We start from the raw sequence: 19,757 nt of genomic DNA on the forward strand, positions 1-19,757 counted from the left end.
AATATTGTTAACGCGATCAAGCCAAATTTACAAATAGGATGTGTAATTAAATACATTTGACGTTATTCTGATGGCTAATTGTAACTCTTTTAATATACGGAGGCAATTTGTGTTTGTGTTTGTGTGGTTTGTTTGGCTAAAGTGGTAGAAAATACCCGAGTAGGCAAGTTAGAAAGCCAAAAGCTGCAAAGGTTAATTGGAATAGGAGTTGAAATCGCTAAAAGGTGGACGTGTTTGCTCTCATTGGTTTTGTTGACTGGTGACGCATCTGTTTGGTTCTTTCTACTGGTTAGCCTTTTACAAATTGGATGAAACCCGCAGGACTGAGGAGGAAAGTGTGATGGAGAAAAACAAGCTGCGGCAGGCAGAGAAGAGCGAGATGTTTAAACGTCCTGACCCATCGTGGCCCTTTCACAATCTGCATTATATAAGCTGGAGGTCCCAACTGCAGCAGGGGCAGGTAAATGACTTTCCTGAGGGGACACATGAAAAACTAGGACTCCTGTGGAGGACTGTGCCATAACTTCTGCTGAATTTTGCTCATCATGAATATGCTGCATCTGCAGGTAATAAGGTATATAATGCATGAATATTAAATGGCAGCACAATCGGGGAGTCTTTCAGCGCAGTCCAGACAAATGAAGCTCATATAAACCGAATAAAGCTAACGCCTTCAAAAATCTAAACAAAACAGTGGTGATGCATGCTCTTTCTAGACACATTTCCATTTGATTCGTAATTGAACCCCTGCAGGCTTGTGAGGAGCAGCCAGAGAGCTGCATGCGGTCCACATAACTATATGACTAATGTTTGATCTGATCACTACTCTCAGGTCAGGGCCGCAAAATAAAACAAGTGTATTACGCAGCTAATGCAGCTCAACAGTGCGTGCAGAATCCGTCACTTCTGTGAGTGAGATGCTGTCCATCTTCCTTATAGCTTTGTTTACAGACAAGAGGAAGGAAAAGGAAGGTGAATGGTTGGACACGATATGAAGGACAAATGAAAATAGAAATAGTCTTTCTTTCTTTCTTTCTTTCTTTCTTTCTTTCTTTCTTTCTTTCTTTTTTGGACATGCAGACACACACACACACACACACACACACACACACACACACACACACACACACACACACACACACAAACATGCAGGACTTGTATTGATAACTTCTTGAAAGTACTGGATAATGATTTTTTTTTTCAAATCACCATTAATTGTGTGTATGAATTATCACACTGCAATGCATTTAAGTCAATACTTAATTATACACCATTGTAAAGTGTATTTTTATTAGTAATGTGCTGCAGTACAAACAAATGTGCAAAACCATTTGGTTTACCAACAACAGCTGAAACAAATTATGATGCTTTTACACGACAGTGCTCCCATTCAGCAGCAGCAGTTGGAGCATTTCATAAGAATACCTCCAACTTTGTTCCTGACGACAGGGCTGCAGCACGGAGAGCATCGACCCCCGTGTCTCCAACAGCTCATGTCCCATGGCATTTAAAATAAAGATAAATGTGCAAAAGAAAAGGTTGAGATTAATCAGAGTGTGTTGATGTGATACGACTTCTACTTTTCACATGACCCCTGCTCTCCCTTTGCCCCGACCTGCTCATACCCCAACCTTTATGGAAAAGAAAAGTAGATTTTCCTCAGTACTGACGAAGACAAGTTGGGAAAGTATAATCCAACTATAATGTACTTTATACAGTTTAAATTTACAAAGTGCATACATATGTCCCCGAGGTACGATCATAATTCAGTTTGAAGATTTAACTTGTTTTTATCTACCAACAAAAGCTGACCTCTAGGCTGTTGAGACACCATTAGTATTCTCTACCCTCGTGCTTTGATCATAAAGAGGCAGTTTCAGGTCAGGGATCAGCAACTGTGTGATACAACATGCTCTGAAGATTCAGTCAAACAGGTTTATTATTTATTTTTAGTTTGTTGTCATATTTAGTCTAACGAAAAGAAAATGGTTTGGCATTGTTGTGGAAAGATTTGTTGTTCCCTCTGACCAGAGCGCCTCATATCTGTCTGTCCCATGCATGAATAAATAAAGACCTTTTTTGTCTGATGTTTTTGTTCGCGATATGATTTGCATTTACGAGAGAAAGCGCTCCTCCACTGGTTCATGCACCCACAGAGTGAGGAGAAACTTGTTTCCCGGCCACTTGCACTGTATATAAATGTTTTTGTTTGTCTGGCTCTGCTTTTTTCCCTCTATATAACCTTTACTTTGTAATGGAAACTGAAAGGTCACACAGCATCTCACTTAAGATTGAGAATTCAGAGCTACAGAGAGCCCCGTGGCCAAAGAGTACTCCCGAATCTCTAAAGATCAGAGGGAGAAGCAGGTGGAATAACTGAGAGAGAGAAATGACAGCCGAGTCGACGCAGGCAGTAAACTGAAGAATAACACTGAATTTCCTTTTCTCCGCATCTGAGATTTCCATTTCCTAATGTGAGGGGAGGAGGAAATTAAACAACCTGAATTAAACAACACAGCTTGGACATTTATGCGCCTGCCGTAAAGCCTGGACGGGCTGAATTTATGAGGGTTTGGACCTGTAAATACAGCACTCAGGAAATGTGATTAGCCTCATAAATATGATACTTCCCGTTGTCCTACCCTTCACCCCATGTACCTTTGCTGAAGCATATGTTTGGGGCATTTCCCTTTTCTATACTGCCACCCAAGGGTTGAACATGGTGTGATTTACATTTTTTTGAATATTATTGCATCATGTAGGTTTTTCTAAATAAAATCCTTGAGAAAATCTCACTTTAGCATATTGATACGTCACTCTGTTTCCTTGTTGCAACATATTAAATACAAATATGGCGGAAGTCACATTGTGTGGCTTTTTTGTGACATTTTATTGACAGAATTTCCACAGTGTGAAAGGACACCCACCCCCCACCCCCACTACATGAATCATTGCCCTTTCCATGTTCCCACGAGTGCTTTAATAAAAAACAGTTAATAGCTTAACCTGACACTTACTTCCTTTCATCATAATTTCTTCACTTTAATTAAAAGAAACAAGACCTAGCTGGAGAAATGCAGGAAAAACAGATGTTTCCTACTCTTAGGCCTGATTTTTGCGTCACTGAATGAAGCGAAACTGTTGATAACTTCTTTTTTCATGACTTTGTCTCTCAGGTGGAGTGGCTAAAAAACGAGGAGATCATCGACCCGGCCGAGGACAGAAACTTCTACATCACCATCGACCACAACCTGATCATCAAACAGGCGCGTCTGTCCGACACGGCCAACTACACGTGCGTGGCGAAAAACATCGTGGCCAAGAGACGAAGTACGACAGCCACAGTCATAGTTTACGGTGAGTTTTCCTGCTTCTGAGCGTCTCGTCACTGCCATCGCGGTGATTGAACTGTTCAGTGTTTGTGACATGTTTCTGTCTGATGTTGAGATTTTTCCTGATCCGACACGTTTTTTTAATGCTACCTGCAGCTTCGCACTGATGTCCCTGATAACTGAAGCCAACCCCCATCTGCCACATGGAATTAGCCGCGCCGCCATGCCAGCACGCTCCCTTTGTGATTGGCCTGATATTCTCCCGTCACCCCTGACCCCGCCCAATTAAAACCCACCAATCGGCCTGTCGGTTTTAAATTAGAACACTTTGGCTTTCCAAATGTTTGCGCTCTCGGCCAAGAATCCCGGCTCTAAATGAATTGTGCAGCATATGGCATGATAACAGCTGTGGAAAACAACAACAAAAAAATAACTTTGAATAGCTCCCGTTCACTTCTGGTGTTAGTTTGTTTTCCAAGCAACATGAATGTTTTTTTTTTGTTGTTGTTTTTTTTTAAAGCTGAAAAGAAAAGAATTGCTGTGGGAAGGAACATGCTTTTTTTTTTTTTTTCATTTTACCAAATGCCAGTCTGACATGGGAGGAAGGGAAACATTTTGAGAAAGAGCAGTGTATTCCAAATCTCTCTCTCTCACACACACACACACACACACACACACACACACAAACACTTTTTACAGTGGTGTTTTTTTTGTTTTGTTTTTTACTGTTACAGTGTTTCTACCGAATATAACTCAGACTCTATTCACCAGGAGGAGTGTTTCAATCAAAATAACTGAGCATGTGTGCCTGTTCGATACAGACAACAGGAGACGGAGTGGTTTGACACTGATGTATCCTTACAGAAATAGATTGTTCAATCTGTGGCTCAATCTTCTCGGCTCCACAAGGGCCCGTCTGACACTGTTGACAAGGTGAAATAGTTGTAGAAAAACAGAGGAATGTAAGGGTATGGAAGGAAGAAAAAAAAAAAAAAAAAATGAAAGCAGCCAGAGATGGAGGGTAGACAGGTAAGTAGAGGCAGAGGAGAAAAGGGTCAGGCGGGCAAGTAGAGGAAGTGAAAAAGAAAAGAAGTCATAGTATTTAAGGAAATAAATGACAGGGTGGCTGTACCTGAACGTTACTGGTTACTTTCTCTCTGATGATTCAGTTTTAATTGGGCATTTGGAAAGAGTGGGCACTCTCCACTGGGCTGAGACAGAGCTGTCGAGATTCAGCAGAGGAGCTTCAGCCCACTCCGGCTCCCCGGACGCCGGCTCTTCCTCTCGGGGTGTCCTCGTGACTCATTCTACCTTTATACCTGATTTCTCTCTTTCTGGCTGTTGCATCTGCCCTTATCATTGACTGAACTATCTGGACACATATTTTTTCACTCTTGAACAACAACAACAACAGCAACATTCAACAACAAAATAATGAATTAACAGTCGAGTGACCGGAAACTCTTGAAAAAGAACTGGACTGAAAGGTAACTATGTACAAAAATAGTCACAAAATTCAGCGTCTTTTCCAACTTTCAAACAGAAACTCATGATTTAACCTGTAATTATTGTTTTTCCCCCTTGTGTTCCACCCATAAATGTTTATTGTTAAACTATTTTGCCGACAACCTGAGAGTTTGTAATTCGTCGTGTCGTCAGAAAGTGATAAATATATCCGTACACATGAAGCTGTACAACCCATTCTCACTCACCAGTGCATTAGTCAATGTAAACACAATAGAGAAACACTGAGATGCAGGAGCTGCAGGGTAATTAAAGTTTCAGAACACGTGTGCTGTTGTAGGAAAATCCCGATGTTTTCACAAAACTTCAATCTCCTGACACACTCTGCATCACATTATGAACTGATTTCAATATGAAGATTTGTGTTGTATCATTCATATGAAACACTTTGACTTATGCAGGATAGAGCGCATCAATTCTACAAAGATCATGCAAAAAAAGCAGACAAATCAAGGCTTTGATGCTTTAAAAAAAGTATATAACTTCTTCTTCACCTACTATTTTATCTGGGTAATTGTTATGAGCTACAAATTCCTGGTAAAAGTGCGAGTGGGTTTGTTGCAAATGATCTGATAAAGTGCCAGTTTGGCCATACAGTGTCGCAGTGGTCTGCGCTTCCACCTCACAGCGAGAAGATCCGGTTCTGTGTGGAACGTTCCCCCCCCCGTGTGCGCGTGGGTTTCCTCCCACGGTCCGAAAACATACACCGTATGTCCCTGGACCTCCACCAGGTCCGAGTGAGCGCTGCACTGCGTGGCTGCGTACCAGTGGGTCAATTTCATGAAGAAATTCCCACAATGTGATTAATAAAGTATGATTCTTCTGATCTGTGCTGCTGCAGTGAACGGCGGCTGGTCCACGTGGACGGAGTGGTCCGCGTGTAACAGCCGATGCGGCCGCGGCTTCCAGAAACGAACCCGGAGCTGCACGAACCCCGCCCCTCTCAACGGTGGGCTGCCGTGCGATGGACAGGCCATCCACAAGCTGCCCTGCACCACGCTGTGCACCGGTAACTCTAATCTACTCCGTGGCCCCAACTTTCTTTTCACCCTGCTTCCTTTCTTCTGCGCTCAACTTCTGTCCCTGTATTTGGGTGTTCTTGCATGCTACACTTCACACAAGTAGGAACATAATTGAAATCATGATCTCTCTCTTCTCTGTGTCTTGTCTTTTTTTTTCTCTCTCTGTTGATCGTTCCATTGACTCCTCTCTCCATTCCCTCGCTCCAGTGGACGGCGTGTGGACAGACTGGAGCAAGTGGTCCGCCTGCGGGACGGAGTGCACACAGTGGAGAAGGAGGGAGTGCAACAACCCAGCACCCAAAAATGGTGGGAAGGACTGCGAGGGTCTTGTTCTCCAGTCCCAAAACTGCACTGATGGCCTCTGTATGCAAAGTAAGTGTGCAGACACTGCTTTACCTGCAGCATTTCTTCTAGATGCACTTAAATTGTGTGACCTCTCACATCTATCTGAGCAATGAGTATGCCAATTCAATCAAATGCTGAGCATCGTCTGCTTCAGATGATAATTGATCCTAGACGACGCTGATCTCACACTAAACAGAATATTGATTTGGACGCATGACCAGATCCTCAACCTTTGGGTGAGAGCGGTAGTGAGTGAAGTGTTACGTCGCAATTAACGGGCTCATTGAACCCATCAGTGATCCATAATGAGAAAATTATCACTCAATATTTTGTGAGTAAAACTGTTCTGATGTGGTGTTTTTATTGGGATTGCAGTTACCGCTATGCAGACATATTTAGAGTTTGCAGTGAGTCCAAAATACTTAGTTTCTGACATGCTGCAATATTGAAATCTAAAGGACTTTAGGATTTGTAGAATTGATTGTTTTTGACCGCCCGGCTGCCTCAGTGGCAGTTTTTCTTGCTGCTTCCTGTCCTTTCTTATCTCTTCTTTATATGATATTCTTCCCTGCCCTCATTGCCTTCATCATTTTTCTCATCTCACTCTTCCTGTCCAGCTATTGTTTACTAGTGTTCTGACTACTTCCTCTCTGCCCTAATATCTCTGCGTCGGAGTCCCCTACACTCCTCTTTCTGCTTTTTATCGGCATTGTCATTATTAACTCCCTGCTTGGTTCCCTCATGTCCGGCAAAAACACCTGCATTGCAAGGAATATAATGATAAATAACGATGTGAATAATCATGCAGAAATCCCTCAGCAACACAGCGATTCCTGACATCAGTACACTCTGGTCCTGCATGGCAAATGCAGCCTGAGTCATAACGGCGAAAATATAGCAGCAGTGTTTTTTTTCCAAGGTGGAGGCAATTATATTTGTTGACTTGTTGGAATAGTGCTTGTTACTCCATGTGCTCATAGTAATTGGCAGACAAGCCTGTGACGAGAGAGAGAGAGAGAGGGAGAGGGAGAGAGCGTTAACGCTCAATCTGCTGATAAAGTGGAAAAAAAATGAAAGAAATGTCTTTTTTCTTTAAAAAAAAAATCTATACAGTGTGCTCTTATTCTTGTGATCTTCATCATCAGTTGTCTTTTATCGCTCACACATTCAAAAAAGATGAAAATTAAAAAATGTTCCTGATTTCAAACAAAATGTGAGATTAGACAGTTTTAATGTGTTTTGGTTAAAAAAAAAAAAAAAAAAAATACTGCAGGTAGGCAGTGACCTGGAAGCAAAAGCTCAGTCCAGGGGTCATCCAGGGACAAAATCCCTGACAGGAGGCTCCACTGGAGAGAATGTTTTTCACCTCTCTCACTGTCCTGACACATGCTAATCTCAGCAAGTTTCCTTTCTCTTTCTCTCTCAGTTTCTTCCCACGTCTGTGCTGTCAATATCGGTCCGTTTATTTTAATTCCAGACATCTGGTTGGCGTCCCAGGCTGGTGAGGCTGGTGTGGAGAAGGGCATTGAAAGAGCGTCGGCGAGTCAGCGACACGAGCAAAATACTGTGTTGAAATTTCAAGCTAAAGCAAGGTGTTTCCACCCTCCCATAGCATTGAAAAGTCAAAAACATACAGTTTAGATGTGCCGTTAAAATGACCTTTAGTTTGAATCCTTAGTACATAGTGTATGTGATGTTGGGGGAGGTTTGTCTTTACAGTCACAAAGGAGTGGATTGCAGTGATGATTTAACAGATGATGTGTGTCATGATACACAATATATTTTCTTCCGAAGCTTTGCTGTTGGCATAGTATTGACCGAACTTACTGTATACGCAGCCCTCCCTCCACCGAACACGGGGTATTGTGTATCGTCTCTCTGATCCATCAGAAGGAGTCCCTGCGGCCTGTGAGGTATGGCTGCACAATCTGGGATAAAACCTAGGGAGGTATAGATTTAGACTCATTTCCTGTGATTGATTTTCTGTCTTTAAAATGACTGCACAGACGTGGTTTTATGTCAGCACTAATGTTTCAACTGTTTCCTGTAGCATTAGCCGGGATCTGTGTGCGTTTCTGTGCATGCACTGTGTCCGTACGGCTGTTAAAGGGGGTTTCTGCATGCGCAGCATTTTCCCGTCAGTGTATTTACAGTATGTTTGAAGGATGGGAGGGCATTCCCGCACTGTGCATTCGTCTGCTTCGTGAATGGGCTGTTCTTTAGAAAATGTCTTCACCAAAAAAAGGACATGTTTCATTTGAGTGTTTGAGCCGTGTCTTACTCGCCGGTTTCAAAGATGAGAAGCTTGAATAGTAACTTTGAGGATTTCGGGCTTCTGAATGAGCTGATAACACACAGCCAATGTGAAGTTGGAGTTAATGTTTTAGATAGCGGCCCGTAATTGACTTTGCGCTCCAAAACCCTTCAATCTGCTCTCTGCCTCTTTTTTTTTCTCTCGCCACTTACACCTCCTGCCTCTTTCACCATCTCCTCCTTTTGTCCACGATCTCTTGCTGAGTTTCTGCTGAAGTTTGGCTGTTAAACCCGGAGAGGTAGAAATCCATTTGACTCCACTTCGTTCCTGGAGCGAGTCCTTTCTCACCGTGTTTACCTGAGACTTACATCAGTGTGTGGTTCTGTTTTATGAGTGACTTTTTCAAAAACTTTAGTCTTATTATTTTTATGGGAGTAGTCTGTGTTGCTTTTTTTTTTTTTTTCTTTTTTTTTTTTTAAATGTTTTGCGCTGCTGACATTTTCCTGACACGTCGATGAGAATTCTTGGAAGCGATTCACTCAGAGCTCCTCTGTGTCGTCTGTGAGGAACATGACATTTCAATCTCAGTGTGTACACACATGAATGTGAATTCTGGGAAGCTGCACCACGCGAGCAAATACATTATCTGCTGCACAGCCTCTGAAACCACAATAATCACAGGAGATACTGGATGTTTTGTAGCGTCAGTGTTTGGATAGAGGACCGGATTGTGTTTGCGTTGTATTCCAGAAAGCGGCATCAAACAACACATCTCTTCATTAAAAGCTCTGTTTCTCCCTCTTTTTTTTCGTGTTTGCGCTCATCGCGGTCAATTTGTTGTGTTTCCTGCACAGTTTGCTGGCTGCTTTCTGCTCCTTTGTCCTTTCGCACTGCGCTTTCCTTTCTTTTTCATCACACTCTTGTTGTTTCTTTCTAAATCATTTAGGCATCACTATACTGCCTCCATATTTTCATTTTCATTGTTTGCTGGAGTAATTGCGTTCCAATTAAAACATGATAAATCTCTGCCACGGCGTGTTGCTCGTCCTATCATCACCGATCCAGACATTAATCATTGTGACATTTGTTAGATGCAGTCATATAATTGCAGTCAATTTCTGAGTCTTCCAGTAAAAGCTTTATAAATCTGATTAAAATAGTGCAAAAGCATGCGAAGCCGTGCCACCTGGAATTACGCGGTTAAACCAGTAGACCGAGAGATATCTGCACATGCTCAGGCCATGTGCGGAGCTAAAATGATACGCCACATTATGCGTATCATCTGTGCAAAATGGTACTCTGTGTTTATATGTGCTCATCACCCCACTTAACCTCGCCGACGTTTCTTGCCCTTTAGTGCTGAATCAGTGCGTTTTCTATGGTCAGCTGGGCGAGCAAGAAGCTTTTAAGCGCGCCATGTCGCCATGTTGCCTTTATCAATTATACACCAGAGCTTCAATTATACATCAGTACATCAGCAGTTTATGTGTGTCATAGACCTTCTGTCTGCCCCGACTAAGTGGACCGCTCAGCATGACACAGCAGTAACTGCCTTTGACAGCGTTTGTCCAATTATCTTATTTTTTTTTGCTCCTTTTTTGGAAGTTATTAAGCTCATTTGAGGACGGCTAAACTTAATGTTCAGAAGCAGAAAGAAAGGAAAAAAAAAATGGGAGGAAAAAAAGCATCGTCATATCAAGGTTCTGTGTGCTTTGTGTTTGTCCCATTTTATTTGACTTGTTTAATTTCTCTTGTTTTCCCTTTCGTTCTTTCCATCCGTTCCACCATCCCCCCTTTTCTTTTTCTGTCCCAAGGTTCATTGTTTCAGAAGTCCACTGAGCCCAAAGAAAAGAGTGATTTGGGAATACCATGTAAGTTGATGTTTTCTGTTTTCATTCATTTTCTTTTTGTCTTCCTCATCTCTGTCTGCCTTTCTTTTAACACTGACTTTTTGTTCATATTTTCAGTTTTAATGTTCCATTCAATTTTACATCAGTTTGTCTTATGTTCTCTTCCCTTGATGTTGCCATCAAGAAGGTCTAAGAAGCTCAGTCAAGCCTTTACTCATCCTCTATACTCACTTTTTCCATTCTAAGCACGTTGTGATGCTATGTAGCATTGATTTTCGACAGTCTTGGTTCTATGCTGCAGATATATGATACCACATAGATAATTCATTTGCATCTATAACTAAATGATGATTTTTAATCCTCGATCTATACTAAACTCTCTGACTGTGATTTGTGGAGTAATTATGTCTCAGTGTCTGTACATTGCTTTTTTATTTTCTTGGTGCATTTGTTGGGAACAATAGAATCCGCAGTTTGTCCTTCACTCTAAAAGCCGATTGTGCACAGCTCTAATGATGTTATGCATAGTTGACTTTTGATGTGTTCATCACGATGTGTCAGGACTGTGGTTGATCTGCTCAGTGTACCCTGCTTCTCTATCCTCCAAAGAATAAGTGGGTATAGCTAATGGACGGCCTTTTCATGCCGTTTCACAACCTTTCATTTAGACCGTTTACAATTGGCCCGACAGGACATCACACAAAAAGTAAAGAAAATATCACAACTCTGAGCATGTGAAATCCCCAAGTAACCCCTGCTCAGAGCTGTACCAGCGCTGTGTTTAAAGTCTGATAAGAATTATCAGAACAGGGGGAGCTATTCTATTTCTTTCTTGTCAACCGTGTTATCACCTGCGTCCTCCGGCAGGGCAGCTGAGTCACTCACAGTCCAACCAAAAAAACTACCAGGACTATGCCTAACACAGGTTTTAATACTGAAAAGAAGGTTCATCATATTTAGTTACAGTCTGAGTGACGGCTGAACTTAGTCCTTCAAGAAATGGTCATCGTAAACACTGACTTATAGAGATGACATTCATTTGAGTATAAATCTGCTTCATTGCTAATAAAGATCCTTCTTAGAGAAGCATGCATTATTTTCCCCTTTCAATTCAATAATCTAAATTTATGACCAATAATCCTGAAAAATAGTGTATTCAATATTTTGTATTACTTAACATTGAAAATATTGCTTCAATTACTTGAAAAATGTAATTTTTACATTTTACATTTTTACATTTTACATAAAAGTATCTTTCTAATGTATCCAGTATATGTTTAGAAGTTTTTAAACTTCCAGTAATAAGAGATTGATCTGAAACGTTGTGTATTCAACCTGTCTTAACAGAATCAACATTTAGCTTGTAAAGTGCCCTCGTCTCATGAAGAGCACAGTTCTCTTCCTGCTGAAAACACTTCCTCCACAATCCAGACGGCACTTTGTGGCCTTGCTACATTGTGAGTCTTTGCAGTGGTGAGCCTCTTTTGTAAAATGAAAAAAATGTCTTGTCAGTCCCGTCAGAGTTATTCCTTTGCGACAATGAATGCATCTCTCAATTATCAATGATGAAAAGCCATTTTTCAGTATGTGCTTGCCATTTTGGCTCACAGAGATTTAACCTCATCTGACAAAGCATGACTCATGGTAGAAATTGTTCACTTGAGGTATATTTTGGCTCTCGGCTTAAGTTTGTTATGATACTACTGAAAAAAAATCCACGGTTCAGAAAGAAAAAAACATCTGCTTGTTGAAATTCTACATGTTGTTTTAATTGTTGCACAAGTTGGAGCACACAGCAGATGGTTCCAGACACGAGCAAAGGTTTCTTTCTTTGAAGGATTTGAGACGGAAGGTCATGAAGACATTTGCTTCCTGCAAGCAGTCAGTGTCGTATCAGTCAGCTCAACGTGCTGCAAAACAGATCAAGGTCTCATGTAACTTATATGAATAGAAATATTGATGAGTGCATTGTCCACATTGAGAGTCAGCAGCTCTCCACGTCTGCAGGAACAGGCATGAATGCACCAGCCTAGCTTTAGAGGTTTGGAGTCGGTATTTCCATTTCTTGATGTGCTTTGTGGCATCCATGAGGAGGAACTGGTTTTACAGAGGCCTGTTGAACCAATTGGGCAAAAAGCCAAAAGTAAAACCCAAAAATTAGCTTCCACAGATTAAATCTCACTCAGCCACAAGTATAGCAGCACCAAAGGCCTCCTGATCAATACAGGCAAGTTGTTTTTGGACGGATCTCAAAAGAGTTGTAATTATCACTAAGATCGGGCTCTCTGTGGACTCAGCAGCACCCATGAAGGCTTCACTGAATCCCACAGACCTCTACCTCTCTGGAGATCTGCATACTGCATGCTTAAAAATGAAGAAACTTGTCTTTTCCAACAGTCAAAATATTGACCTAAGATTCTTATAAGATTAAAATTATTTCATCACCATGACAGAAATAAGATCTGAGATACGGAATTTGGATGATAGAAACTGATGCTGCTTAAAGATAGATGTAATCTTCAATCTTCCCATCAATCAATCAGGTTTTTTTTGAACATGTAACATTTGTAATTTTCATAGAAGCAGGTTATGTATTCTTGACAAATATTTGAAATTGGAAACGAAAAACTAGGATTTTTTTAAATTGAATGTTTTTCCCAGCAGATATAAAAGGTCTTTTATCATAGAAATAAAAATGTTACTGTGCTCAGGACTGTATTGTATCACTTGGCTTGAGGTGGAACATGTGTGGTCTGGGAGCAGGTTGCAGACGGTGGACTGGCCTCATGGGGATTGAGCTCTGAGCGAGCGCTGCTCATGCTCCGTTACCTGAAACCTCTTCATCTTTAGCATTCATCCATTCGTTCTGTAGCAATATAGACAATGCGTTCAGTCACAATACTTTATGTGTCGTACTTTTAAAGTTAGGATCTATGGGTGGTTCGTTATTCCCGCAGCAGCTTGCATCAGATCTGCAGTAATGTGTTGTTCATCCTCGGTTACCTGCTTACAGGCAACAGAGAGAAAAATGATGGAAAATCCTCCGTATCCAACACTGAAGAGACAGATGTTCTTTTTGAGGAGCTTTTCAGACTTCAACGTCAGCATTTTTTGGTTCTTTAGTGAAATTATCAGTTAAAGAGAATCATAATAGAAGATTTTTTTCTCTTCTCTTGACACTGAAGTAGTCTGAAATGATCACATTTTTAAAGGTCACAGAATTAGTTAGTTTGCAAAGTAGTAATTATATTTTCCCTTTCGCTGTTAGACAGCTTCCTGCCCAGTGGCTTTCTTTATTCAGATGTTCCAATTAAGCTCATGCTGTAGATATGAGTATTTTTCTTGAGTTTTGTTTCAGTAAATTACAGTTGCTGCATTTTTCCATGTGTTCTGTGCCGTTGTTTCAGGTTGAGTTTCACTTCACTTCAATAATAAGCGTCAATTTCTTAACCCGATTAATACCCGTGTCTCTACGGAAATGGTGCAAAAAAATAAATAAATAAATAAATAACCAGATCAATCCAGTATGTTTGGATTTTATCCCACAATGTGTATTTTATTCCTCCTGTAATGTATATCTACTGAAACAAAACAGTTGTTCTTCCTTTTTCAATGCATTACAGGAAGTCTTGGACAACTTCTTGTAAATGACTGCACCACAATGGTGACAGATTCATTTAATTAACTTGATTCTTTCTCTCTTCCTGTTTGATCGCGGCGAATCGATTCAGCACCAGTTCACTTGATTCACAGTTTGCGAGTTTGTTGCAGCTGTGGTGGTTTTGGCGATTCGCCAGGCAGCTTTGTATCTTTGCCAAAGTAGGCAATTTGCCTTTGTTCTGAGCACTTACTTTGTGTTCACAAGCTTATCGGCTCACTCAGAAACCTCCGCAGCCCGGCTGCGGATGCTGGAGTGACTGAAATTTTCTACATTTGATCTGATACATATTTTCACAAACATCTTTTTGAAAAATAGAAATGTTCTGGTCAAGGTTGTGTTGCTTCACATTACATCTTAATGAACCATAATAACAAAAGAAAATGTTATTGAGGTTTGAAGGTTTAATTCAGTTGTTTTTCTTCCTTCTATCCTCTGTCTTTCTGGATTCCTCAATTTCATTTTGCTTTCTTCTGTCTCCGTGCTGCCGACCGAACAAGAGGAATTACTCCACTCTGTGGGAAAGACAGAAATTGAGAGGCGCAAGAGGAAAGGACCTCTGCCATTTGTTATTACTGTGCTTTTTGCTCCTCGCTTAGCGGGAGCTCTCGTTTTATCTTCAAAGCGATCCGCGAGCGTCTGCTACGTGTTCTAATGACTCTCGTTTAGCGTCCGTTGAAGCGGTTTCGTCATACGGCGTGTTGATTGCGAGACGACTGGTCGCGGACGGATCCGGATGCAGAGCGAGCCGCAGATGAGACGCAGGCCGTCGCGGTGCTCATCCTGTCATCCTGTTCCCAAAATATAAAAATACAGTCAGTAACGTGAGCTCCGGGAGGCTGCAGGAGTGGATTTGAGAGTCGCTAATCACCGAGCAGATCCTGTTTTCACACAGTGTGATCGGGCCGCTAAATGACGTTTCATTTTTAGATGTGCTTTTTGCAAATCCAGCCTCCATGTTTCTGTGTGAGCTGAGACTTTTCTGACTTTTGTTCGATTAAATCCAATAACTCTGACAGGTGTGAACGCTCGCTCAAACTCACCTGGGCCAGAAGAACCGTTGGCCGTTCGTCCCGTTGAATCGCCGTCCGTCACTGCGGCCGTGTTGCTCTCGCCGTCGTCTGCTTCATAAGTGTGGACGGGACCGATCGTTGCCCCGCTGTTGTCAAAGCGCATCTCATATATGAAAGCTGAAAAAGCTTTGCCCTCAAGCCTGAGAAGCAAACGACAAAAGAAGTATAGCAATTATCTCTTCTTTATTACTCGTTTGTGTGCTGCTTTATTTGTTTAGCTGGATGCGCGGCGTCGCTGTTTGTGTCAGTTAAAGACCAGCTTAGCTCGAGGGGATGAGAAGGATTGGAGCATCATGGCTGAGCTGTAGATTTGTGAAGAGAGAGTCTGCTTGTATTTTGTGAGCATGATAGAGGTCATAGTGTGCCTTTTAGTTGGATATAACAAGTCGCAGTGAAAGGCTTGTATTCAATCCATTCATTAAATAGCGGCAATTACAGTGTATTACAGGGTTTTTACTCTGCATGTGATCTAATGGTTTTTATGTGTATAGTGTGTTGTAGTCATAGAAGTCATAGAAATCATAGAAATACAACCTCACTGACTCAAAAAGAATTCCATATTTTATCTCTCGATACCAATCATCATACGTTTTGGTGTTTTTTTTTTCATTATTTCACTCTAGCAAATAAACATAGACACATCGCCAAATGACTGTTTGCTTCATCTTTTCAGTCTCGCGCTTCCATTCGTCCCTGACTGTTACTAAGAGTGGATGCGTCTGCCAGGAGTGCAGTATGGGTGGCGTTTGCATGTTTTTGCCAGGCGAGATCAAAAAAGGCTGTTGAATGAGTTTCAAGTGGTGATTGTCCACAGCTCCGCTCTGGATGCAGATCACAGGGAAGATAGAGACGCGAGCTAATCTGAGTTATCCTAGTTTCTCCCCCCTTTTTTGGTAAATCCTGTCCGCAGAAGATTGGACGGACTCCGAGATTGACAAAAAAACTCAGCCAATCAATAGACGGCGATCCATGCTGACTGAAGCGGAGCTGGAGCCTCTGTTCTGCTGGCTCATGGGTGCATTCAGCTAAACAGAATAGAACAGAGTATTGCCATCGATGTTTGTTAAAAACAAGACAAAGTTTATCAGCTGATAGTCCAAAATCACTGACTATCAGACAGTAAGAAAAAACCTGAATTAAACAATAGGTTTTTCCTCAATGAGAGCATAACTTTGCTTTTTGTATAGAGGAACAGCAAACACACTAGAAGGAGATGATTTCTCATTAAAAACAGATTTATTTCTTTTTCATTATTCCACATTTTCCATTTACCTTTTTTTGGAAAGTAAAGGATGAAAAATGATATTTCAACTTGAGCTCAAGTCTTGTGATCAAAAAAGCAATATTTAATGTTTTAAGGTGTTTAAAAATTGATTTTCCAACATTAAGCTGTTTTTGTTGAACTACTAAGAAGCAGTGGTTTTAGTAAGGTGATAAAGAAATCTTGTGTATTGGAAAAAAAAACATTGTAACAATATAAATTGATGTAAAAAGAAATTATATTAGGATTTCAGCAGTGGTATGTAGGTTACAGAGGCAGGTAGAGGCTCAAATGGGACGCGTTGTTTCGTTCATCTACAAATCAAACAGATGGAGGCAGAGGGAGGCAGAGAGAGGTGTGAGTTATGGAGGGAGAGAAAGATCTGAGGGAGATGGGACACAAGCTGATTGACGGTGAAGAAAGGCTTTTAAGCCCTCTGGTACAAAACAAGTTACAGTCAGTCTAAAACACACATGCGTCCTCCTTCGCACGCACACACACATCTTGAAAACAGCAGGCTATAGCCTAGTTAACTTCTCCCGAAGTGTCCCAAACAAAATGAAAATAGGATGAGGAAAAGCGAGTTTCTTCTTGGGGCTGCCTGACGTCACACATGCCCGTGAAGTTGTAGACCTTCAAATTGAAGTAGAAACGAGATAAAGATTCCTTAAATAGATGACGATGATGATGATCATAATTAAGATCAGGGAGTTGGTACTTAAGAGGATTATCCAATTCTGTTCCCCCTTGGCGAACGCAAGGACCTTGATAACGGGGCAACTTTGTGCAGCGGTGACGTTGTGGCATCGGGGAATTCTACAGCGAAATGAAATGTTACGAAACACATATGAGTTAAACTTGGGAGATTTAAAGGTGGTGCTGTAAAACCGAGTTAAATCTGAGGAACAGAAATTTGGCAGTAATTTCAGTTCCATGTAACAAACACTCATTGTGTCATAAATCTGTTGATTGAAGACAGATCCGGCGTTGTTAACATGAATTATATGAACGTTTCATTTCCTCAGCCATGGAGTGATTTGTGTGGCGCGTTGGCTGTGGCAGTTTCACACATCCAGAGTTGATGTAAAGAGCTATATTCAGAAAGAGGATGCAACAAATATTATTTTTATTGATTATTATTGCCGTCTTCACACTTTTCCTTCACAGAAAGTGATATATTAACAGTTTACCACAGTTTACTATTCATAGGAAAGTGACAAAAAAAAAGAAAAATAAATTCTCAGAGCGGCTATCACCACAGGAAATGTCACATTTTTGCATGTGCAAATTAACTAAGAGACTTAAATCGTTGATTGAAATATTGCTGAATCTTTTTCTCATCATTACTCCATTCATTGCCTTATGCTTTTAACTGCAGGGTAGAAGTTTGTCCCGGGTTGAATAAGAGAAATATTTAGAGAATAGATTAAAGTATGATCTTTTTGGGGTTTGAGCTCTGGCAGTTATGGGTAATTACATACTTTGCATCATAATACTCGACGTGCAACGTATGCTGTGGCTTTAAATCCCCTGTTTATCCTCACATTCCTTAAAAATGTTTGACTGACTACATTGCATCCAAAGGAAACGGGATCGTTTGCAACGCGTTGGGTAATTTGTGATGCACAACACTGTGACATGTCAGAATCTTCACAGCATTTCTATTTGCAGGGCCAAGCCCTCGGAGAGTATGGTTTATCATGGTCCTGGGCTTAACTTGTCTCTGGAGAGAGCAGTGTGTGTGTGTATAAAAGGGCCAAACGTGGCTGTCATGCTCAGCTCCCCAGAGACTGCAAAGAGTGGTTCGTAGCGCCCTCTAGTGGCGAGCAACGAGCTGACGTCTTAATGGATAACCTGTCCTCAGTCACGTGTCTTTAACGCTCACAGACTCATGTTTCAATGTTTGCTCGCTTCATCAAAGGGTTGTTGTTTTTTTTTTTCTTTTCCATGCACAGTTCATGCATTCTGAACTTGTTGTGATGCAACAACAGTAAATCCTTCAGCAAATGAGCCTGCTTGTAGTTAAAAGCCTGTTATCTGCCTCTCAACTTTAAGGGTGGATTAAAAGGAGGATTCCTATACTTTTCTATCTTCTTCTTAATAGCTGCAGACAAATCCCCTCCTACTCGCTACAGAGGACCTGATTATCAGCGGAGTGCTTTAAGTGTGAGACCACTTTGAAAAGTTATGCGGGCACTTTCATGTTGAATATGTTGGCTTGTTTGTTTTGCTGCTTTGAAGTTGGACTATATTCCTGCTACTTTTGCTTGATTTTTTTTTCTTTTCTTTGCTTTTACCATTTCTCTTTTTGGATCCTCTCTTTTCCTCTCTTCTCTTCTACTGTACTCATTTTTTTCTTTCTTTTTTTTTTTTTTTTTTTTTTTACAATCATCTGGCCTCCTTTTCTATTCTCTATATGCTTCTTTTATTCCCCCGATTCACATGATTGCCTCTCTGCTACTCTCTCATTGTACCCACCCAACCTATCCCTTTATTTATTCTCTACTTCCCTCTGTATACTCCTCCTCTACTTATGAGTCGTCTTCTCCTCTCCACAGATTGGCTTTCCCAGCTATTACCTCCTAATCTTCATATCCGATGCTCTTAACTTGTCTCCTTCCGTCCTTTCCCTCTCTTACTCATCCCCGAGCACGGCTCATACCTTTTACCGCCCGCATTACTCATCAGTTAAAATTTTAGACCCTTCTTCTGCTCTAAAATATGCATCTGGAAAGACAATTCCTCCATTGTTCTCTCTGAAACACCATTAAAGTCTCAGCAGAATTGAAAAAGGATGTTAGGACCCCCGTAAAATAATTAACAGGCTTATTAAGTTTTAAGAGTTGGTGCCGTTCTTTTTATATGAAAGGTGTCTCTGTCTATCTGTCTAGACAAATGATGGTATTACAGAAGCTGGAGGGTGATTTGAAAGTTTCTTTTCGAACAGACCTTATAGAGATTGTCCTTTGAGTCTGTACAGTGGTCAGATTAAAAAAAAAAGTGTAGCTGTTCGGCTATATCTGTCTGATATTGTGCCTCGTTTTTCTGTCTTTTCTCCTCTCCAGCCGCCCCAAGCACAGACGACGTGGCGCTGTACGTGGGCATCGTCATCGCGGTGATCATGTGCCTGTTCATCTCCGTCATCGTGGCGCTCTTCGTCTATCGCAAGACTCACCGGGACTTTGACTCAGACATCATCGACACCTCTGCGCTCAACGGAGGCTTCCAGTCTGTTAATATCAAAACGGCCAGATCAGGTAAATGTAACAGAGACCGACATCCGATCCACGGTGGAGAGTATAAAAATATTCTTCTGAGTAGATAATAGGACGTGTAATCAGATTTGTTATTTTTGTTCGCCCCCGGTGGTACAGTTGAAAATCCATTCTTTTCATTGAAGCCTGGAGAGCAAATCTAATAACGAGAGAAGCGTGTGTG

General features: G+C 41.2%; 1 protein-coding gene across 2 annotated transcripts in view; it reads left to right on the forward strand.

The window, feature by feature from the left end:
* The window catches only part of unc5ca (unc-5 netrin receptor Ca), a 180,772-nt gene that overhangs the window by 138,324 nt on the left and 22,691 nt on the right, over positions 1-19,757 (forward strand). Inside the window, exons 5-9 of one of the 2 annotated variants that reach the window (XM_030104854.1) lie at positions 3,177-3,357; positions 5,698-5,865; positions 6,086-6,250; positions 10,292-10,348; positions 19,385-19,576. In XM_030104854.1, the coding sequence (XP_029960714.1) occupies positions 3,177-3,357; positions 5,698-5,865; positions 6,086-6,250; positions 10,292-10,348; positions 19,385-19,576 (763 nt within the window). The remainder of the gene's footprint in view (positions 1-3,176; positions 3,358-5,697; positions 5,866-6,085; positions 6,251-10,291; positions 10,349-19,384; positions 19,577-19,757) is intronic. The other variant, XM_030104855.1, reaches the window with a different exon arrangement.

Source organism: Salarias fasciatus, chromosome 12, assembly GCF_902148845.1.
Source record: "Salarias fasciatus chromosome 12, fSalaFa1.1, whole genome shotgun sequence".
Lineage (NCBI taxonomy): Eukaryota > Metazoa > Chordata > Actinopteri > Blenniiformes > Blenniidae > Salarias > Salarias fasciatus.